General features: G+C 34.5%; 3 protein-coding genes across 4 annotated transcripts; 2 read left to right on the top strand and 1 right to left on the bottom strand.

Annotated features, from left to right (window-relative positions):
• The first annotated feature begins 140 nt into the window (after window positions 1–140).
• Window positions 141–4416, top strand: LOC122531744 (exosome complex exonuclease RRP44). Of its 2 annotated transcripts, XM_043659917.1 has the most exons (14): window positions 141–359; window positions 507–680; window positions 797–954; window positions 1033–1220; window positions 1283–1509; window positions 1571–1849; window positions 1929–2213; window positions 2283–2520; window positions 2595–2853; window positions 2940–3183; window positions 3245–3465; window positions 3527–3695; window positions 3774–4052; window positions 4134–4416. In XM_043659917.1, exons 1-14 carry the CDS (start codon window positions 306–308, stop codon window positions 4296–4298), a joined length of 2940 nt encoding a protein of 979 aa, XP_043515852.1. In that variant the 5' UTR covers window positions 141–305; the 3' UTR covers window positions 4299–4416. The 2 variants fall into 2 exon arrangements, with proteins under 2 accessions (XP_043515852.1, XP_043515853.1); XM_043659918.1 differs by lacking the exon at window positions 507–680.
• Window positions 4417–5117: 701 nt separating this feature from the next.
• Window positions 5118–9799, top strand: LOC122531750 (eukaryotic peptide chain release factor GTP-binding subunit ERF3A). Its single transcript, XM_043659927.1, has 7 exons — window positions 5118–5757; window positions 6673–6860; window positions 6955–7075; window positions 7165–7627; window positions 7707–8013; window positions 8184–8616; window positions 8741–9799. The coding sequence occupies exons 1-7, from the start codon at window positions 5520–5522 to the stop codon at window positions 8782–8784; spliced, it is 1794 nt and encodes a 597-aa protein (XP_043515862.1). The 5' UTR covers window positions 5118–5519; the 3' UTR covers window positions 8785–9799.
• Window positions 9800–9845: 46 nt separating this feature from the next.
• On the bottom strand, window positions 9846–23754 carry LOC122531749 (acyl-CoA synthetase short-chain family member 3, mitochondrial). The gene is made up of 12 exons (XM_043659926.1): window positions 23459–23754; window positions 17749–17914; window positions 17166–17455; window positions 16184–16280; window positions 15891–16099; window positions 14778–15006; window positions 14450–14560; window positions 14178–14377; window positions 11660–11805; window positions 11119–11341; window positions 10867–11042; window positions 9846–10542 (listed from the first exon to the last, which is right to left on the bottom strand). The coding sequence occupies exons 1-12, from the start codon at window positions 23514–23516 to the stop codon at window positions 10447–10449; spliced, it is 2001 nt and encodes a 666-aa protein (XP_043515861.1). The 5' UTR covers window positions 23517–23754; the 3' UTR covers window positions 9846–10446.
• Between the last annotated feature and the right edge of the window lie 44 nt (window positions 23755–23798).

Below are 23798 nucleotides of genomic sequence, written 5' to 3' on the forward strand. Positions count from 1 at the left end.
ATAATATAATATATTATTTATGAAAATTTATATCATTCCATAGTTACCTACCCCTATTTTGGTACATTACGAAATAATAATACTATACAGTAATATATAAGTTTCATAGTGTAAAACTAAAATTTATATTATTCACAGTTGCCTACCCTGTCTTGGCACATCATGGAGTCTGAGCCTTCGACACACGTGTAGTGGTTATTTGTTGATATGTTTGAATTTAAAGAACAGTATCTTACTTTCTTTCGCACATAAATATCTAAATCAAATATACTTATATTGTTTTCTATGCAACAAGATCAGACAACATGTTGACGACCAAGATATTCTTCAGAAAAACTAAAGGGGGGAATGTGTTTAAGGTATTTCAATTGTTATCAAAAGTGTTTTCACGTTTTAAGATGTGCAATTAATTATATCAGTGAAATCATTCTCAATGTATCACTTTTCAAAAGATTAAATAAAATGGATTATAAGAATGTTATATGAAGTTTATCTCTCATTTTTAGACTGTTAGGGAGCACTACCTCAGAAATGATATTCACTGTGGATCTAAAGCTTGTGAAAAATGCATGTGCAAAACTAGGAACATAATTTTAGACGATGAAGATTCGAGTGTGAAGAGTTCTAAAATAACAGAACCTTATTATTTATTAATTGATACTAATATTATTTTAGATCAGGTGAGTGTAGTGTACTGGTATGTTTAACGTTCATAATATAATATATTAATATAACATTACATAATATAACATATTATGTAATTTTGATAACAATGCATGTAAATACAATTTTCTAGATTGACATTTTGGAAGAAGATGTCATTTGCAATGTTATAATTGTGCAAACAGTATTAGAAGAAGTGAAACATAGAAGTTCCATGGTTTATAAGAGACTGAAGAATATTATTACCAACCCACAGAGAAAATTTTATGTATTTGTGAATGAACATCATAAGTATATATCATCATAATAACAGTATATAAGTATAAGGTATACTTTATTATTATTTACATTTTTGCCACTTTTATGCAGAGAAACTTATATCGAGCGTAATCCCGGTGAAAGCACAAATGATAGAAATGATAGAGCAATTAGAGTCGCAACGAAGTGGTATAACGCACATTTACATCTGGATGATAATAAGATCAAAACTGTGCTATTGACAGATGATGCACGAAACAGAGAATTGGCAGAGAAAGAAGAAATTCCAGCTATCTCAAGTAAAATTATTTGTTTAATAGCGTTGAATGTTTATTTTTATCATATTGTTGTCTCTTTTTAGTGGAGGATTATATTTTATCACTAGAGAATTCAGCCTTTTTGGCTGATAAGTTGTGTAAAAAGAATTATAGCGCAGTGTGCGAAGGTCCAGAGTTTTTCCCATGTCATCTTACACCATCTGAATTACATGATGGCATAAAAACTGGGAAACTTCAACAGGGAACGTTTCAAGCTTCGAAAGAGAACTTCCTCGAAGGATTTGTGAATGTAGATGGAGTTGAAAAATCTGTGAGTACTTGTTTTCTATATTTTTGATAGATATGTATTTATTACATATATTTGGTTCTAGATTTTTATCCAAGGTCGCAGTAGCCTTAATAGAGCTGTTGATGGCGATACAGTTGCAGTGGAACTTTTGCCAGAGGATCAGTGGTCATCACCCAGTGATATTGTTTTACAAGATGAAGAAGAAACAGACGTTGATAATGTTTTAGAAGTAAAAAAAGTGATAGACAAATTTGATCCGTCGAACAAAATGCAAAAGACACAGACTGGTAAAGTTGTTGGAATTATTCGAAGGAATTGGAGACAATATTGTGGAATATTACAGACCAGTAACATTGAAACGGTAAAAGATGGACAAAGTTTTCACAATTAGGTTATACATCTATGTACAATCTATATTTCATAATCCTCTGTTTATTTAGAATGTGCGACATATATTCGTGCCAGCCGAACGAAAAATACCTAAAATAAGAATCGAAACTAGACAATATACAGTGTTGTGTAAACAAAGGATCATTGTAGCTATTGATTCATGGCCGCGTAATTCTAGATATCCTCTTGGTCATTTCGTACGTGCGTTAGGTGAAATAGGAAACAAAACGACTGAAAACGAAGTGATATTGTTGGAACATGATATTCCTCATAGTCGATTTTCTGATGCTGTGCTTAGCTCATTACCAAAGATGCCGTGGAATGTCACGGATGTCGTACGTAGTAATAGAATATCAAAAACTAATAAAAAATAATTCTTTCAATTTAATACAAATCATTTTTAGGACTTAGCGCAAAGGGAAGATCTAAGGCATCTAGATATATGCTCAGTCGATCCACCCGGGTGTACAGATATTGATGACGCACTTCATTGCAGAGATCTGCCAAATGGTAATCTAGAAGTAGGTGTACATATTGCGGATGTAACGCATTTTATGAGGCCTGGTACAGCGTTGGATAAAGAAGCAGCATTGCGGTCTACGACTGTATATTTGGTTGACAGGAGAATTCATATGCTTCCTGGTAGAATTTATTTAAATTTCATCTCTGTCGAACAAAATTTTCAGACTTTCACCTTCTTCACCATGTAATTACAGACTTACTTAGTTCAAATCTCTGCTCTCTGCTGGAGAAGGTAGAGAGATTAACATTTTCTTGCATATGGGAAATGGACAAGGATGCAAATATAATTAACACTAAATTTTGTAAGTCGATAATTTGCTCACGAGCAGCGATGACTTACGATGAAGCTCAATTAAAAATTGACGATGCCACTCAACAAGATCCACTTGTGAAGTCATTAAGGAATCTTAATAATTTAGCCAAAAAGTTAAAGAAGAAACGTCTGGACAATGGGTATGCAAAGTCGTTTCCGAAGAATATCTACTGATACTATCTAGTTATGATAATACAGTATTACTATAATTTCTTTTTTATTGCAGAGCATTGGTATTAGCATCTCCGGAAATTCGTTTCCAAGTAGATTGCGAAACGCATGATCCTATCGAGGTAGAAGCAAAGAAGTTGCGAGAAACTAATTCCATGGTAGAGGAATTCATGTTGCTTGCAAATATTTCGGTTGCGAAGAAGATCGTGGAAGAGTTTCCAGAATATGCTGTACTAAGAAGGCATCCTGAACCACCACCTGCTAATTTCGAGCCTCTCATAAAAGCCGCAAAAAATCAGGTACAGAAAATTTTATTCAAAAAATAATAATTCAAGCTAATTACAATATTTTTCCCAATAGGGTTTCACTATGAATGTAAATAGTGGCAAAGAATTAGCAGCGTCGTTAGATGAATGTCACAAAGAAAACAACCCGTATTTCAATATTATGTTAAGGATACTTGCCACACGTTGTATGATGCAAGCTGTATATTTTATTAGTGGCATGCTTCAACCAAATGATTACTATCACTATGGCTTAGCGTGTCCTATATATACTCATTTCACATCGCCTATTCGAAGGTAAGAAATATACAACTGTGTTATATTTAATTTGAACGCGTAGAATTATTTAATGTCACAGGTATGCAGACGTTATGGTTCATCGTTTATTGGCAGTTTGCATTGGGGCCGACGCAACATACCCGGACTTGTTAGACAAAAAGAAGAATCACGCACTTTGTCAGAATATGAATTATCGTCATAGAATGGCTCAGTACGCAGCTCGAGCATCCGTAGCGCTAAACACTCACGTTTGTATTTGGTTCGGCTTCAATTTTTGTTCTGATGGATGAATATTTTTTTTTTTCATTGTGTTTTCCCTTCTTCAGTTATTCTTCAGAGAAAAAATTCAAGATGAAGAAGGCTATATACTTTTTGTACGAAAGAATGCGCTGCAAATACTGGTGCTGAAATACGGCTTGGAGGGAACTCTGTACTTGAATAAAGATAAAAATTCGGACGTCACGTTTACATACAACGCCGAGAATCATTCGCAAACCTGTGGAAACACCGTGTTCCGTACTTTCGATCCGGTCACCGTGCAAATAAGCTTAAACAGATCTAACGTTCAGCATGAAAAATTAATATTCAAGCTGGTTAAACCATTTGTAAGTAAATTGCAATGAATTTTAACTGTCTGCGTGCAATGATGATATGTTTCAATGATTATAAAAATTATGTGCGAGCAGATCCCAGGATTCAGCGTGCCTGCAGCAAACGCGCAGTCCTGTAGGATAACAGTGGAAGAAGGCACAAAAGAAACGGCGAAACGAAAGATGGAAACAGAGAAACAACAGAGCAACAATGCGAAAGGTGGTGGGAATAAGAAACGACAGAAGAAAAGGAAACACTAACCTCGTTGTGTGTTTAATTAAAGATGCGAAGCTATTACGTTAGACGTAATATATGAATGTAATAATAATTATGTGTTAATTATGATCGTATAAAGAGAAAGACAACCTTACATAAGTATATATGTATAGTAATTATTATAAGATACACACGTATCGTAAATAAGTATAGTGTGTAATAATAATTATTATACATATATGTTTGTGCATGTGTGGTAAAAAAATAGGAACGATAAAGTGTATAATAATATTTTTCTTATGAATAAAAACAAACAAAAAAAAAAAAAAACTGTTGAAAGATACGAAGAAATAGAGAAGAAATTTTATTTTTGAAGCATAGGGGAAAATACAAATAAATGTATAATATAAAACGAAGAGAAAAATACTATATATAATACCCTATACAGTATCCTCTGATGTTGATTATTTAATCAGTTTGACAAAAAAAATTCACGTTAATGCATATACGCATATAATATAAAATACGTTAAAGAGAAAAATACCATATACAATACCCTATACAGTATCCTGCAGTGTTGATTATTTAGTAAGTTTGACAAACAGTTCACATTAATGCATACACAGACATACGTATGTACATGTATGCGTATGTCACTACACTGTCAGGCTAACTTAACAACCTCTCCACAATAAAATTAATTTGTAATTAAAGCATACAGACGAATCATTGCATTCGTAGAAGACGAATTACTTCTTCAGTCGGCGAGTGTGTTACCTTTTTTCAAAATTTCCATCCTCTATTATGATAATTCGTGGATGCGCGGAGAGCGGAATGCGGCGGCACCAACCTAATCGCATGACTAGAGATATTTTCGGGCAAAATTGCGGGCTTGAGTGTTCGGGCGCGATTTGCCGTGCTGCATGTAAGATATTCGGTAGTCTCAGTAGTTTTCTCGATTTCGTGGCGACAGGTACACGTGGGAAAAAGAAGGGGAAAAAACGGGGAACGTTCTGGAGTTGAAAGTTGGTGTTTTGATGTTTGCAGTTCCGGCGAAGTAGAACAACGAAACAGACCACGGGGGTCGCACGCGGACTACCGATACGCGTGTACGGTGTTGCGCGGAGATATCGTAAATAATTATTTTTTTAAACCCCGTCCTAATTGTAATCGTGGCTCGATCGGAATCCTGAACGTAGCGTAGAGCGATTCCTGTGTTCGATTAACCTGCCGAGGCCGAAAGGACTACTAAATTCTTAGTAAATATGGCGAACAGTGTAGCACCAGATTCTTGGGAACAGCAGGCGGACAACGGTGACATCGGCCCGCCACAGGACAAGTCCATCGAGAGCAAATTTTCCACCCTGAACGTAAATGCTGCGGAATTTGTGCCTTCTTTCTGCATTAATTCTTCACCGCAGAACAGCAACACGGCCGACAGTTCCTGCAATGTCGCTGTCATGATGAATGCTGTAACTTCTATCCCTCCTGAGATACATCATGGTTAGTCTTGAGATAAAACTCGGCCCTTAACTCGGTGCCCGATGTCGGTTAAATTGCGTCTTTCTAAACGAACGTTTTGGGCCTGTTTACTATAAAGAGGTGCAACGTGCAAGGCCCATGTTGCTGCAAAGTAATCTGTAAAGTAACTTCCCTGGCTAACCCCCTTAGTCTTAGCATACTTTTGGTTTCTGTCTTTCTGTTGGTGCAAAACACGACTCGATCTCTGGATCTGGATCAGTGTCGTCGCAGGTTGTCACTGTTGAAATGCTTAGTGAGAAAGCACAAGTGCGAAGAGTACAATATGCTCGAGTACAGTATGTGCACGTTTAAGATTGATCCAGTATTGTGGAATGCTTAATCCAATGCTAATTTCATAGTATTTGTTTGTGTAATTGAGAACATGAAGTTGGGAGTTGAATACAATAACTTTTTGTTTTGTACATAATGGAATCGATGATATTCTAACAAATTGTATTTCAGTATGTACAAGTATCAGTTGTATTTATGTATAAATTTTCTGTTTCTTGAACAAACATCCATCAGATTTGTACAGATCACATGTTTATATTGAATTTATTAATTTTGAGAAAAAGGGTCTATTTGATGCTAAAGCATTTAAGTGATATTTTCAACTTAATAGGATGTTCTGCAAACTTTAGATTATACTAATCTAATCTTGATTATACTAATCAAACGAATGTATCATTTTCAGAATCAGTACATAAACATTAGCAGAAGAAATGACTCATCATGTTGAGATAGCGCATTAATATGGAATAGTGCATATTTATGGAAATAGTATGACATAAAAATTCAGAACAACAATATGAATCGTATCAGTCTCTTTTAGTATTTTCCTAGCTTTTACGTTTGCTTTAGTAGAAATATTTCATTTTCATTTGTGTATGTTATTAGATAATAGTACACCAGTGGTTCTACCAGATCCAGTGGGCAGTCGTGTGGAGGAACCACCTGCTGGAGGAGGGGCTCCACCTCCGAACGTGAACGACCAGATAAATAGTAGCCCTGAACATCAACCAGCTGATTCATGGGAAGAAGCAGCGGTAGATGGTGATCCCCTTTTAACTCCTGAAAATGAAGAGGTATGTTCACCTTGCCATATATTCATATAAGAAGACCATTTTTCAGATATTTTAGTATCTGTCTGTTTGTTACTTACAACCGGATTGCTTCTAGGCCGAGAATGAAGAAGATGAAGAGATGGTTGTTAAGATCCCTAAGAAAAAACCTGTTAAAGTAACAGAAGATACTAAGAGTAAAAAAGAACATGTTAATGTTGTTTTTATAGGTCACGTTGGTACGTAGCAGTCCTATTGATAGATTAAGAGAACAATGTACGAGATGATGTTTAAATTAGCATTGGTTCTATTTCGATTTGTCCTACAGATGCAGGAAAATCAACGATTGGCGGTCAGATTATGGCATTAACGGGAATGGTCGATAAAAGAACTTTAGAAAAGTACGAAAGAGAAGCGAAAGAAAGAAGTAGAGAAACGTGGTATTTGAGCTGGGCTTTAGACACGAATCAAGAGGAACGAGAGAAAGGGAAAACGGTGGAAGTTGGAAGGGCGTACTTTGAAACTGAGAGGAAACATTTTACAATTTTAGATGCTCCCGGTCATAAGAGTTTTGTACCTAATATGATTGGTGGAGCGGCGCAAGCCGATCTCGCAGTGTTAGTTATATCCGCGCGGAAAGGAGAATTTGAGACTGGTTTCGACAGAGGCGGTCAAACGAGGGAGCATGCGATGTTAGCTAAAACTGCTGGCGTTAAACATCTAGTTGTGCTAGTAAATAAAATGGACGATCCAACTGTAGAGTGGGATGAAAGAAGATACAATGAGTGCAGGTATGTTGTATAATTGTATAATATAATTGTATAAGTTAATCGTTACTTAGGGTGCAAACGTAATTGTTACATTGTTTAGGGATAAAATACTACCATATCTTCGTAAATTGGGATTCAATCCTGCTAAGGATCTTACGTTCATGCCAGTCTCAGGACAACTTGGTTATGGTTTAAAAGACCCGATACCAGAACATCTTTGTACGTGGTATACTGGTCCACCGTTCATATCCTTCATTGATTCCTTACCTTCGCTTAATCGCAAAAACAACGGACCTTTCATTATGCCAATTGTTGATAAATATAAAGATATGGGAACAGTGGTAATGGGAAAGGTCGAGGCAGGAGAAGCAAAGAAAGGACAGTCGCTACTTGTCATGCCGAATAGGGTACCTATCATCCATTTTAATTTTTAACCCGGGATTACCTACCTGGGGGTCTAGCGCAGGTACATCCCGGCGACTAGACCCTCACGTGGGTAATCCCGGGTTAATGCATTGTTCTTTTTTAAATATTAAATTGAATACTTATCCCATTGTATCTTATACTACTTCGTTAGACGGCAGTGACAGTAGATCAGTTATGGTCAGATGATGAAGAAGTGACATCAGTTGGCCCTGGTGAAAATGTAAAAATTAAATTGAAAGGCATTGAAGAAGAAGATGTGAGTCCTGGATTCGTCCTGTGTGATAGTAACAACCCGATAAAGACGGGAAAAGTATTCGATGCTCAAGTTGTAATTTTGGAGCATAAAAGCATTATTTGCGCTGGCTACAGTGCTGTGATGCACATTCATTGTGCAGCAGAGGAAGTTAGAGTGAAAGCATTGATCTGTTTGGTCGACAAGAAAACTGGGGATAAAAGTAAAACCAGGCCGAGGTTCGTCAAGCAGGATCAAGTGGCAATAATGAGAATCGAATGCGCAGGTGTTATATGCCTTGAAAAATTTAAACTATTTCCACAGATGGGACGTTTCACCCTTAGGGATGAAAGTAAGTATAATATCCTTTGCAAAACATGCGATAAAATTTTAAAAAGTTTTAATTTTAAGTTAATTATAATCTCTCATTTACAAATGATCAAGTTTTAACTGGTCTTTTTTCTTGCAATTTGCAGATAAAACTATTGCAATTGGTAAGGTGTTGAAAGTGGTGGAGTAAATTTGCTCAACTCTGACCACAGATTGGGATAATAATCAACTTTGATAACGAAGAACACAAGAGACGCAAGCCGAATACAGTACGCACGAGAAAAAAACGGAACTAGCGTGACTACTCGCAGACTACTGTTAATGTAACATACACTCATCTTACACAAGAAGCAAAAAAAAAAGTTATACATCAAAGAAAAGCACATACATCGTATGCACAGACAGTTCGGTCGGGGTTTGGGATTACGGGGGGAGGGAGGGTATTTATAACATGAAATTTAAAGAAAAAAAAAAAGCAAATAGATTTGACTATATAGATAAGGAGACAAATTCACTAAAAAGAAAAAACTCAGGAGCGCGTGTTCCTTCTATCTAGATAAGCTGAACGACAGCACTCACGACGTTGAGTTCATTATACAAATGAATTAATGATCAAACGATGAACAGTGTCTCCTTAATATTGTAAAACACGATATTTTTATTCTTCTGAGGTGTGAGACGTTAAGGAACGTCAGAAAGGAAGATACCAATTACAAGATAAAAATTAAGAAAAAAATATTAATATTATAATTATTATTGAATAATTATTAAATTGGTGGTAAGAAGCGAAGAAATAAACAAAAAAAAAAAAAATACAGAAGTTTATTAAATCAACCAGATAGTGTTACACAACAATTCATAATTATAAAATTAATATTATTAATATTATTATACGGTTTCTTATTACATTGTCATTAAAAATGAATTTGCAACAAAAATATGCTCTACTAATTTTGATAAGAGATTTTATGTGTACGGTTGATTTGCTTTTTCTTGCACGTACTGTTTCTGTTAATATGATTGGTGTTTGACGGCGCCAAGATTCGTGTATTGTATCGATGTAATACGTGTCTATAACACCAGATATTCTTACACTGTGCTTCTTCAGAAAAGTGTTTCGATGATTTATAGCGTTATATGCGATAAAAGAAAATTAATGTCGAGATTTAACCGAAAGAATGTTAATATAGAGAATTTTCAAAACAGACGTTTTATGAGTGCTTTCTCTACATGTGTTTACTCCTTTTTTTCTTTGCTTATTTATTTTACATCTATTGTTATCTTTCGCTTTAAATTTCACATTGGATCCGTTTACTAACAGACAAAACTAATCAGAAACAATTAATTTCATTCCTATAAATTGTTCGGTAACGTTTGTTTTATGATTGCTATGTTTTTTTTTAAATCATTAATATTGCAATCGAAACATTAAAAAAATAATAAATTTTTTCCTTTTTTCTTCTCATTCGCCATAATTTCAGTAATGCAAGATAGAAACGACAGCATGATACATTTAAACAGAGATGACAGATTTGATAGAATTAATTTTCCATTTACTTTTTCTCTTCCACGATACTAGAAAAAATATAAAAAGTCTGTTCCATGATTTTTTGTAATCGCATTGTTCAATTGAAAGGTTGGCAAAGGCAGACTGCACGAGTTGCTGAAATCTTAAATTTATTTACTGTTTCCGATGGCTCATGAAAAAATTTCAACTCGATCACAAGCAAAAACAATTTCTCTCAATTTTCTGAAGACACTTTTCTACACGTGTCAACTACATACGTTTATTACATTTTATATATGATTATTAAAATATATATAATAGACAGGATAAGAGTCACTGCACTTATCATTGAGGATCCGGCGCTAATTTAGCGTAACCAAGCTTCTGAAGTACTTCTTTAATGTCAACGTATACCGATGCGTCCTCCACCGCACTCGAAATCTGAAAGAACGAATATTTTACGTTGGTGAAAACGGGAAGAACGAATAAATAACGTAAAAGATGGAAAGAAAAGTTTATACCAGGCTATCATAGATTCTAGGAATTCTATATCTTCGATTTGATTCGAAACGTATAAAGAACCTGTCAAAACTTTTTTTTGTTCGCACTGTATTCTACTCATCACAAAAGTGAAACTATAAATCGTAACCTAATAGTTCTCTTGAAAAATGGCAAAAAATGTTTGTACTCTTACTCCCCGTACGAAAATCTTCCAATGTGTGTTTTTAATTATTAATTTTCTTACACGCAAACGGTATTCCTCACCTTAACTAGCATGGATCGTGCCAAGTTAGAGATAGATTTGCGGATTATTTTTCCTGAACGTGTTCGTGGCAGTGCTTTCACAGCTGCTGCTGTTCTAAACGATGCTATAGGACCGATCAAGGTTCTCACTCGCGCGACCAACTCCTCGTTAATCTGTTTCTCGTTCTTCTCCGCTTCTACGAAAACAAGTGCGTGTATATTATCGGTATTGTTGATTGTTGTCATTCGACAAACATTACATCGAGCGCTCACCCTGTTTCATTATGTAAAGACACAAAGGTATCTCTCCTTTGGTCGGATCTGGTACGCCAATTACAGCGGCGTCCACGACGTCGGGATGAGCCAGCACGACGTCTTCCAGGGCGGACGTGGACAATCGGTGACCGGCGACATTGATAACATCATCGTCGCGCGCCATCACGTAAACATATCCGAATTCATCTTTGTAGCCAACATCCATGGTATCATAATAACCCTAGTTTTCATCAATTAAATCATCAACGTACAATCGAAGGCATATACAGGGTGGGCCAAAAGTTTCTTCCCAGGTATTTTTTTTTCTTTTTTAACAAAACATCAAGATATAAAAGAAATTAATTTTGTTAATTTTGAATTAAATTTAAAATTCGAGCATGATTTTTTTTTTCATTGAGTGTTTGAAAAATCTGTAAAAGAAAAATGTATAATAAAAAAAAATTGCGGATTTATTTTGGCCCACCCTATATGCATATTTAATTACTTCAATTTTCAGAATAGTCAAAATTCTGCAGATATCTGCTGAAGTGAAACTTACTGGGTACGTGGAGAAGTATATTTCCTCGAATCTGTCGTCATTTTGATAGAGAGTCGACAGGCAGCCGGGCGGTAACGGTAATTTTATTGCGATTCTACCTAATTCGTGAGCCTCCGCCTCGCTGCTGTTTTCTCGTAGTATGTCAACTAGACAAAAAGGAATGGTCATTCGTATGCAGCTTGGTAATGGCAACGAAGTATTGAACTTCGTTGTTGAGCACATCTAACGGCAATAAATTCTTTATGACTCATAACTCGGAACCCTTAGGGGCAGCTGCTATGTGTACCGAGAGAGAAAGTTAGTCATATTTCAACTAATTATCTTGAGCTGCTAATCCGGCCCCAAGAACCTTGGGTATATCTGACAATAAAGCACTTCGGCAAATTTCAACAACTGAACACACACCATTGTCCAACATTTTCACTTTCACTTTCCCCATTCCATGTTTTGAACAAAGCGTAATCTGAATAACCCAGGATTACCCACGTGAGGGTCTAGTGCGAGGGTCTAGATATACCTGCACTAGACCCCCAAGTGGGTAATCCCGGGTTAATGATTAACCTCTTGCGTTCGGATGACGTGCCACGCATGTCGAGAATATTTGCAATATTTTTTCAGTTTTAAGTATATTGAAATATAATCCGGACGAAACAAATAATAAATTTATTACTTCTTAGTCATTTCTATCCAGTGATATACCGACGAATTCAGAAAGAAGACGAATTATCGTATACGATTTGGTCACTCGTTATGGTCCGCGAACCAGTTACTAGTGCAAGAGGTTAACGATTACGAATGACACTAAAACGTAAAATTTTCATCAGAAATGTTAAAGTAAAAAAATAAATAGATAAAAAAAAATGAAAATAAAAATAAAAATATGATACAATGAAGCACAGAAGCTTTACGAAAAATCACTTAAAAATCATTTAAATCTCTGAAAATACACTGTTTTACATCTGCAAAATATTCGACAAAAATTACAAATTGACTATTTTGACCACTTTGGCAAGTCTGTGTTAATCCAGTGTTAATGAGGAGTCAGGATGATCATCAAATAACCAGCTTCGAACTTTTTATTTATTTAAAGGACGGTTGTAGACGAAAATGTTGGTAAGAAAAATTGATTGTGTTAGAGGTTTATTTCAGTTGCTAGAATCAGATTGATTCGGTCAGAATGTGAAAGATTGATGACCATTTTTTGTCCGTTGTTTTGTTGCAAATTTTGGGAACTTATAGCTCCGTTAGTTGAGAATTACAGCCGGAAAGGGTGGGCAGTGAAAAATTGAGAGTGGGCAGTTTATTTTTAAATTTTAGTTGTGGTAGGAAAAATGGTGAAATATAGGGATGGCGATAGAGTTGGACAGTAATCAATTACTTTGTGATCTTTTTTACTAAATTTAATTGTAGCAGTCGTAATCATTTTACGATTAATGATTGTTCAGGTAATCATAATCTTTGATTACAATGTCTGAAGTAAACTACTAAATACAATCATAATCAAAAGTGTAATCATTTTACGATTAACGATTGTTCAGGTAATCATAATCTTTGATTACAATGTCTGAAGTAAACTACTAAATACAATCATAATCAAAAGTGCAATCATTTTACGACTAACCCTCCGCCTCCTGTGCCGGAGTCAGTTTTGACCTGTGTTGGGAGTTGCTTGAGTTAGTGATCGCACACAGTGATGGGAGCTGCTTGTGTTAGTTATGGGAGCTGCTTGGTTAGTGATCGTACTAACGCATCATGTGGCTGTGCGCCATGTATTTGCCAAATTGTTGAAATGACGACGACTAAAGACAAAAAAAATCAGTTTCTGGCAAATCGAAGCAATTTTTTATTTCAAAATTTATTTCATATTTTAGTGTTTTATTATTGTTTTAGTATTTTAGTATTTAGTATTTAATAGTTTGTATTATTTTTGTTTTTAGTATTTAGTATCTTACGCTACTTTTGCATTTAGTATTTTATATTATTTTTGTATTTACTATTTAGATTTTAGTTTTCAGCACTATTTTAATATTTTACTATTTTTTTTATTAATTTACTATTTTCATTATTATTTTTGTTCTTCTTATTACTTTTTTCTGTTGTCTCTATTTGTTGACGCAATGTCTTCATTGCCAACGAGCAATTTTTCTTTGTTTTCAATTCTTCTTTCGCTCAATTTGCACAAGACGTTCCTGACAGTAAATGACATAAATGTATAGTAAATATATACAACTTTATTATTCATGTGACTATTATTTGTTCCTTATACTCCTACATGTTCCTACATGAGTCGGGTGTCTGTCACTGTGTTGGTACAATATCGGTGAGGCCGCTCTTTGTCTCGAGCAACCGTCACACTATGTACAGTGTCGGTGAGCCGTCCGGACGACCCTAAATATGTAATTAGTGGGACATCCGTGTGAGTCAAAATGACCCAGCCTTAGCTTCAGTAATCGGAGGGTTAATGACTGTTCAAGTAACCATAGTATCTTCGGCTACAACGACTGATTGCAACACTCACTGTGATAACCAGGAATCGGAAGGCCGGTGCTGTATCTCGGCAAGCTAGGGCTGTGCCCGTATCCAAGGCACAACGCCGTGATGGGATGCCCCGTTTCCGACTGCCACCAGTTGTTCAGAATCGGTACCTTGAACGCCTTTTCCGCCCAGATTTTCGTCTCGTAGTCGCAAAATTCCCCGGCGACGAACACGCTCTTCAAACTACGAAGAAGCAAATGGCGTGTTTCTGCAATTTGATAAAAAAAGAAAAAAAAAAAAAAAAAATATACGTACGACTTCATCGAGTACTTTCGACCCAGTAACAGCTCCGGATCGGCACGTCTTATAACGCGGAGGGCAGTGGGCACGCAGAACAACGCGTTCACGCGGTGTTGATCGATCAGTCTGTTGAGAAAGGATGAACAAAATTACAGCGAAATGTGTAATGGATCCTCGGGAGAGCGAAACATTTCATTTCATTCACCGAGCTCTCAGGCAATTTCGTTAAAACGGAAATTAACTGCGGGCAACAGTGAGCAGAAATTGAAAATAATAGCTGGAGACGTAGAGCGTCTCTGTGCCTGTCGCATAATGTAATATCGAGCAAGATTTAAGTTTAAACCTAAAGTATTGCGCTGCGTCAGGTGTCCTATCGGGTTTCCCTTCGTACATCACGCTGGTCGCGCCGTAGAGCAAAGGTCCGTAGCAAATGTAAGAGTGTCCGACCACCCAGCCCATATCCGAAGCTACCCACCAGATGGAATCCTTGTCCATATTGTACACCGTCTTCATTGTCCAGCAAACAGAAACCAAGTGGCCACCGACTGTTCTTAAAATTCCCTTCGGTTGACCTTTGGCAAGATAATTTGATTTAATGCTCTCTTTCCTTTTTGCGAAACAGACTCTCACGGTTTCTGTACTGGGTGAAATTTACGTTCAGGGAAGACAGCTTGGATGCTCTTGATCTTCACATCCCGAGTAACCTTCGGGAGATTTTTTTATTATAAAAAGATATTTACATTAACGTAACGATATTATTTTGCAATAAGATTGATACATTACGTCGCAATTTTTAGCTATCGTTTGATGAAATATTTGTGTGAAACATGGAACTATTACCCATTCTGATTAAATTAATTCAAACTTAACTTATTCTTTAATTAAAATTCAGAGATTAGTTTGAATTATCCCAGAGGCATGTTGGATCAGATTTGACTCAATGTTTGACTATGTGTTGAGATTTCACAGAAAAATTTCATTCAGTAACAAATATTACAAGGTATCTTATTACAAAATTAATCTTCATTTTCAATAACTTTCTAAGAAACAATAAGCAAGGTCTAAAACTCCTGTTTGGGGGAGGGGTTACTCAGGAGAATGTTCCTGACAACATTTTTAAAGATCAAGGTCATCAGAATTACCTGTCTGAAACGTAAGTTCCATCCTACTTTTTCTACTTACTCTTTCTTCATTCGGAACAAACGAATTTATAATTAAAAGCACGTGACGCCGGCTCGTTTAATCGTTTAACGACTTCGCTGATTTTGAGTATAATGCCGAAATCGTACCGTATAATTCAGAGTGAGGAACAAAACAACGCGAGACAAATACATATTTCGACGTATATATACAAGAAGAGTAACATTCACAAATTTGATCTTCTGCCCATCATGAAGAAATGTTTCATACACTTAATATTTTCAAGTTATTTTCGCTTAAGCTACGAGAAGGGTACCTGTTGTTCCCGAGGTATACAAAATGTACAAAGGAGCGTTTGCCTCAACCGGCTGACACGGGTGAGGCTTTGACCTTTTCATCACGTCGTCCCAATCGACCTGACCTTCTAAAAGAAGACTCTCCCAGATGTGTCTCCTTTGAAACACGATGCACCGCGGCTTTCTCACCGTGATAATCTTCATAGCGCCGTTCAACATGTCCGTGTATCTACGTTTCAAATAGTGTTTCAATTACGCATTTTTCTACTGAAAATTTTCGCTGTGTGATTGCAGAGTGTGTGAAACATCGTACCGGATGATCTTCGACGGTTCCAGGCCGCAGCTGGCAGCGATCACCACCTTGGGCTTCGCATGATTTATTCTGCTGGCCAATTCATTCGCCGCGAAACCTAAAACAAATATCATCGTTTGCAATTTGTTTTTTAATTTATCCGATATCATTTAGAGTCTTGTTTCATTGTTTACGAAAGTTAGTTTCAATCTACAACATAATACAATGAGAAACTATTAGCTTTTAATTGTATTATATTTTCAATGCAAGTATATAGTTTCTTATTGTATCATAATCTTCAATATAATACAATAAGAAACTGTTAGTTTCAATCTTCAATATAATACAGTGAGAAACTATTAGCTTTTAATTGTATTATATTTTCAATGCAAGTATATAGTTTCTTATTGTATCATAATCTTCTTATTGTATCATAATATAATACAATAAGAAACTGTTAGTTTCAAACTTCAATATAATATAGAGCATGGTGTCCAACCTTACAGATCTCTTGGGCCTCATTGGCCAACAAAAATTTGTTGATTTTACAAAGTTTACACATTTTTTTATCAATTTTATATTACTTATGAGGATGTTAAAACAACTTTTATAGTGAAAGAATACACTGATTGAAAAAACATACTTATATTAATTAAAAAAAATATGAAAACTTTTAATGACAGTTAGTGGCAATACGAAGTATTTTCAAGATGCTCTAAAATTTTTGTTTTTATTTTATTTCTTGTGTGCTTCACATGGGGAAAAATATAAGTACTCTCAAACAAATGAGACATTATGAACATTCATGGTTAAAATCATTCAAATAATAAAATTCTTATTCCAATTACTCCAATTTTAGTTATACAGCGAGTTAGATATGTCTGACAGTGCGTTCCACAGGTCGGTTTCTAGAAAGGGAAAGTAGTACAAGTCAACGTATTCACCGCTCGGGGGTCAAACATATCGCGGACTACTACTCCTACGAGTCTAGAAATACTTTTACCGCCAAACACGACAGAATGAACCGCGCCGAGCCGCGTTATCGCCAAAATCGCCATTATGGTCTCGGGGATTAACGGCATGTAGATAATCACTACGTCGCCTTTGCTCACGCCCATGTCAGCCAACGCACCGGCCAACAAAGATATTTTGTCTAAAAGCTCGTTGTAGGTTACTTTCCGGATCGTTGATATTTGAGGGCTGTCGTGAATCAATGCCACTTTGTGCCCATTTCCAGCAAGAACGTGCCTGTCTATCGCATTGTAACAGGCATTCAATTCTCCGCCAACGAACCTGTAAAATAAAGATATTTCATGGCAAATAATCGATAAGTGTGCAATCTTTTCCAACATTCGAAAGGATTTAAATCGAAAATGTTCGACAGATTTGAGCAAAGAATTGAATCAGATGATACCGATAGGTATACAATTATTTTAACATTCGACAAAATTTAAATGAAGGGATCGGAAATGTTCGATAAATTTGAATGAAGAATGTATAGATAAGTATGTATATAATCATTTTAACATTCATAAGAATTTTAAATGGATGATCGAGTGAGTTTGAATAAGAAATGAACTTTTTACCATTTTGTGAATGGTTGTCTTGTATTGTCGAGCACTTTTTCCCATGGTTTGCTCCAATCTATGCACTGCGCGACTTGGCCCCAAAATCTTTCAGGATTCTCCAAAGATTCTTTATAAGCTTCGTCGTATTTCGGACAGGGAATGTGATGAGGATTGACGATGTAATCTACAAAAAGGATCGCACGATTTTTCAGTTTATCTCTGACAGAGAAACGAAATTTTTATTCTGAAAAAGAAAAAAAATAATACGGTCTATCGCGACGAAGCGCTAATATCCATATCGATAAAATTAATTCTCACACATACACAAATACACACATAGATTACATACATATCATAAATGACAATCATTCAACTAAGAAGATTAAATGTCAAGGTTTTGAAACGTCTGACCTTTTCAATGTATATCTATACTTTTGATTTCTGAAAGAAAATTACATATTTAGCGACTGTTCAGAGTGACAACTCTTGTTACTGAAATTCTACGCATTAAGTCATTCTCCAAGGCGAGAACTAGATCTTCTAAAAAAAACAGAGATGCGTACTGCTTACAGTAAGACAATAGCTTCAATACTGCAACCTGGAGGACACTTCTTTAACTATATTTGTAGTGATTATGATGATATCATAATACTACAAATAAATATATAAAAATATTATCAACATAGCAAAATATATAATTACTAATAATAAATATCAAATAACGAATTTATTAAATAATGAAAGTTAAATAACGAATGAATAATTAACATGATAATTGCAGTATATATAAGTTTCTGTAAATATTTCCATGGTGATAATAAAATTACTAACGATTTTTAAATATTCTATTGTTTATATAAAATACACATCTCGACGGAACGATTTAATATATACATAGATGTTGATCTACATTCTTCGAAGTGGAGGTCGCTACATAACCCCCCTCCGAGTCGCTCGATCCATAGGACAGAGATATAAACGTCTTGATATATGTCCGATATTGTTTTTCATGGAATTTTAAATATGGTAATTTTAATGGTTCGAGATGGTGATTTCTTTGCTCTTGAAATAAACTGTAAATATGTTATTTAATATATATATATATGTTTCAATAAGTGATATAAATGATACGGATATAAAATCGAAAAGCATTGGAAAATTATATTCGTGCCACCAAATATATGTACACCAAAGAATTAGTTTCGAATCAATTTTCCTTGTGATTTATCATCAGCAAATGTTTCAATTCGTGATTTATAGACCTCTATACATATCCAAGGCCGCGAAAATATTTGAAAAATAAAGGCGGTCGCCGAGTGAAAGTGCGTTAGAAGCCGTGGTCTATAGTTTCGGCGGTGTGTTGCAACGTGTTGATGAATTAAAGCGACATTGACTTCTGTAATCTACGTCACGTGGCTCGCGTTTCATGAATATTCAAAAGTCGCGCCATTCGGATCGCTGTCTTACCGATATTTTTTTACCTCCGCAGAATGAATAATTCATTCCAAGTCGGTGCTAAGTTCATGATTTCTAAGTGATTTCTTATGCTGCACGTGCCCTTTTAATATATCTTCCACGAATTTGCGTTTCATGAATTACATTGTATCGTGTAAAAACAGTCTTAATTCTAATGGAGGAGAATATTAATTTAATTAATGCCTGTTTCGTAACAAACTTACACGTCTCTCTCTTCTAGATTCTTCTAGGTTATTGTCGATTCGACAATTATTGCGGGATGGACTTGTTGACTGTTTTTCGAAAAGAAAATTGTTCCCCTTGGACTGTTTGAAAACACTTTTTTGTAACTGTAGGTGGGCCATACAGGATATCTCAGAGCGGGTGGAACCAATTGGAGGTGAATCGAAGAAGAGAAAAATAAAATTTGTTCGTTGAAGTGTTTGTTTTCGAGGAAAAGACTCGAGTTTGAAAATTTCTCAAGTATACTTGAATTTGATTGATTTCGTGTTAGCCCGAATAATCGACACGGGGGTACTTTAATTAAAGTAAGTTAATATAATGCCGAACAAAATTCTTTTAAAGCGTCATTTTTAAGAAAATAAATTTTGAATACGCAAACTAGTAAATTTTCAAACTCGAGAACGAAGCGTCTTGCAAACAAACTTTGTTCTACGTCCTTTATTTATATAAAGTAGAAGAATAATCTTCTCTTAATTATTCTTTTTAAATTTTGCTCTTTTTGACTTATTTTTTCACTTCAGTTGTACCACTTGTCCTGAGACACCCTATACATACTATATTAATATTAATAATATATACTGTACTCTACTGTAGTATATATTATATTATACTATGTATTATATTATACTATGTACTATATACTATATTAACCTTTTTTCAGATTATAAACACAAAATATAACACTCAGATTAGAAAGAAAGAAATGTTAGAAAAAGAAATCGAAATGAAGTGCATTATGTCATTGACGATCACGTCTTTTTTCACAAATGTGACAACGCATATGCATTCTGTAATTGTGTTACTTTTTCTATAGAAACATATTAAAAGTATTAAAAGTATAAATAGTCGGCTTAACAGGAATTTTAATTTTAATTCCAATATTGTAAAACTTGCGAAGAACCTGTAGTCTTTCTCCTGTCTTTACACAAAGAACAAGTTGCACAAAAAGAATTGAAAATATTTTTTATAAACGCATCAATTTTCAGCCATGTAAAATAAAGCGCAGTTATTGCAAAATGGACTATTTTATACAACAAATCGTAAATATGTAATTCACCTTGTAGCATTGATTTTTTTATTCATATTGCAATATTGAATAATACAGAGTAATGTTTAAAAAAAAATATTGCTGTATTTTCCTACGTAGCAATAAGAGCTAATTTACTTTGCAGAGAGCTGTATTTCATTGATTAATACAATATGTAACTGAGGTTTGAAGCTGGAGAAATACCAAGATTTTAATGTTACAAGCAAAAGCGAATAATTTGACAATCTAAATTGCTTTTTAAATTCTGATGACGAAGTACACGTTTCATAGTTAATATGGTTATTTACATTTAAAATAATTTTAATTAATATCTTAAGCTAAATGACAAAAGTTTTCTCTTGGCCATGGAATAACAAATAATTTATTTCAGAAGCCAGTATGATTATTTTACACGGACATTTCATGCATTTCGAAAAAAATATTTAAGAATTCATGTTCATTTGCAATTCGTTTTCTTTTGTTTGAACAAACATTCTTTTCGAACTAAATTTTATCACTGATTGTGAGACCGTTTTTTGCATTCAACAGTGTAATTCAACAGGGATCTCTTAAAATTGCAAAAATCATTTGAGACATAAATGGAACTTTTTTGAAAAGAATGAGAACAGCTAAATAAATAAAAGTATCACAAGTTATCTTGAAAATAAAAGTGATAGAATTTGTGAAATATAAAAAAGAATTTTACAAGTTCTTTCATTTACTTTTCATAAGGAATCATGATTAATTTTAATCATGAAGAAAAAATAATTAGCCAACATGAATTTGTGAATAAACGTGTGACTAGTTCCTACAATATTTTGATTATGTCGATTCAAAGAAAAAAATATCTGTTGCATATTTCAAAAGTGTTTACAAATCTAACGCAAGAATGAATATTTCCTCTATATGAAATATAGTTATTACATAATATTGTTTAATTTGTATAAATTGTATCATAGTATAGTGTGTTTGCACAACTTAAATTTTATCCTCCTATTTCCCCGGAATAATATATATTATTATACAGTGGGTCAAAAGTCAGTTCCCAGTAAAACAAATACCTGAATAATTTCAACATTTGAAAGAAATAACTTTCAAAAGGAAAAATCCCCAAATGTTCGAGCTCCAATTTAATTTAAAGTTAATAAAGTTAATTTTTTCTTTTAAAAAACAGATGAGAAGAAACTTTTGGTAGGTCCTATATAAATCATTATAACCTCGAACAGAATCCTTTTTTGTTGAAAACAGTTGGAAACAACCTTCAGTTAATTTCGATCAACCTGGCACAATTTTATTTATAGTTTTATTTCTCAGTACGAAAATCCTCCCTTTTTCTCCTTCCCTCCCACCCTCTATTCCACCCTCTCTGGCGTATTTAATTATACGTCAACATTCAGTAGCTGCGAATGCATCTGGAAAATAGCAGCTGCGTCGAGCAACTCGATTAAAGTAATGGGTGTTATCTGTAGACCTCCTTTAACAATGAAATTTCGACGTTCGCGGAACAGGGAAACTCTTAGCACGCCGGCAAGCGAAAACGTTCCAACATCCAGGGAATCAAATTACCGGATAAAACGCGTGGCAAATACGCGCTTCGGTTATTAGAAAAAAACACCCGTGAGAGTCCCGGAGAAGATTAGTTTTCCACCGCGGATGGCGACCGTAAAAGAACGCCGATTCTTCGCTATCGCTTCTCTCTGCTTTGAAGAGGGATTCTCCCCTCGAGGGCATACTGAAGAAATTTGTCGTATATATTCTAGAAATTTAGAAATTTGTTCAAATTCGTAAAACCGTGTTGTATTTTGATAGTACATGTTACAACTTCTTATTATAATAGTATAGTATATATTATATATATAATAGTAAAGTAGAATTGTATAGTATAGTACATGTTTCAACTTCTTATTATAATAGCATATGTCACAGTATAATAGTATAGTATATATTATATATATAACAGTACAGTAGAATATTATAGTACAGTATATATGGTATATATTATAATAGTTATACTATAGTATATATTTATATAGTATAGTAGAATTGTATAGTATAGTACATGTTTCAACTTCTTATTGTAATAGTATATGTCACAGTATAATAGTATAGTATATATTATATATATAACAGTACAGTAGAATATTATAGTACAGTATATATGGTATATATTATAATAGTTATACTATAGTATATATTTATATAGTATAGTACCTATTTCAACTTCTTATTATAATAGTATATGTTACAGTATAATAGCATAGTATATAGTATATATTATAATAGATATACTATAGTATATATTATATATAGTATAGTAGAATAGTATAGTGTAGTATAGTGTAGTTTATATTGTAATATAAGTATATATTATATATAGTATAGTAGAATAGTATAGTATAGTATAGTGTAGTTTATATTGTAATATAATATATATTATGATAGTTATACTATATATAATATATCTATCATAATATAATATAGTATAGTAGAATAGTATAGTATAGTGTAGTTTATATTATAATATAGTATATATTATGATAGTTATACTATATATAGTATATATCATAAGATATTATAATATAGTACAGTAGAATAGCACAGTATATCTTATCTATATCCTTGTCGAGGATATACTAGCAATTTATCGAAGATATTCTAAAAATCTAGAAATTCATTCAAATATTGTAACCTGTGTTCTAATATCATATTACAACTTCTTATCTGTAACTTCCATTTTCCCCCTGAAAGTTTCGGGGAAGATTAATACTTCACCAACCGCGGAGGGTGACTTTCCGACGATAAAAGAACGTCCATTCTTCGTTAGAGTTTTCTCTGTCCCTTCCTCGAAGGGAGAGACGTACGTTTTTAGTAATTTTGTTCAAATTCGTGAATAACCACGGTGTGTCTACAACTTGAATGTTATCTCGTACTGTATAATTTTGTTATGTGTAACTCCTATTTTCCCCAAAAAGTGGAACGACGTTCGCGAGAGGAGATACTCACCCGATCCGTCGGTGTTCTGCAGATCCTTCGAGCTGGTGATCAACGTCTGGATACTCATTCTGGCTGAGATCTGAGTCTTCGTGGTAACGAGCGAATGTACGATGTACGAGAGGTAAAACACTCTTTCTCTGTTATTCTTAAAGGAATACACCTCCTGAAAGAGACTTTTTGCTAACTCGTCGAAAAGCCCCCGAGCTTGTGATGCTTCGATTCATTTACCACTGTTTGCCTCGCGAACAGCTCGCGAACTATATTCTGCCGAATAGGATGGATATGGATGAACAGGGAGGGTGGGAATAACTCGCCAGCCGCACGTGAACGGCAACGTGAACGGCAACGT

Source organism: Frieseomelitta varia, unplaced genomic scaffold (assembly GCF_011392965.1).
Source record: "Frieseomelitta varia isolate USP_RPSP 00005682 unplaced genomic scaffold, Fvar_1.2 scaffold_412, whole genome shotgun sequence".
Lineage (NCBI taxonomy): Eukaryota > Metazoa > Arthropoda > Insecta > Hymenoptera > Apidae > Frieseomelitta > Frieseomelitta varia.

Bases quoted from the DNA above. Each gene is read 5' to 3' on its own strand.
- LOC122531750 (XM_043659927.1), top strand. From the start codon at position 5,520: ATGGCGAACAGTGTAGCACCAGATTCTTGGGAACAGCAGGCGGACAAC. The intron at 5,758-6,672 runs GTTAGTCTTGAG...GTATGTTATTAG, and splicing joins CCCTCCTGAGATACATCATG to ATAATAGTACACCAGTGGTT. The intron at 7,076-7,164 runs GTACGTAGCAGT...TTTGTCCTACAG, and splicing joins TGTTTTTATAGGTCACGTTG to ATGCAGGAAAATCAACGATT.
- LOC122531744 (XM_043659917.1), top strand. From the start codon at position 306: ATGTTGACGACCAAGATATTCTTCAGAAAAACTAAAGGGGGGAATGTG. The intron at 360-506 runs GTATTTCAATTG...TCTCATTTTTAG, and splicing joins AAGGGGGGAATGTGTTTAAG to ACTGTTAGGGAGCACTACCT. The intron at 1,510-1,570 runs GTGAGTACTTGT...ATTTGGTTCTAG, and splicing joins TAGATGGAGTTGAAAAATCT to ATTTTTATCCAAGGTCGCAG.
- LOC122531749 (XM_043659926.1), bottom strand. From the start codon at position 23,516: ATGAGTATCCAGACGTTGATCACCAGCTCGAAGGATCTGCAGAACACC. The intron at 14,561-14,777 runs GTTTAAACTTAA...CTTTCTCAACAG, and splicing joins GACGCAGCGCAATACTTTAG to ACTGATCGATCAACACCGCG. The intron at 11,043-11,118 runs GTGAGCGCTCGA...TTGTTTTCGTAG, and splicing joins TCTTTACATAATGAAACAGG to AAGCGGAGAAGAACGAGAAA.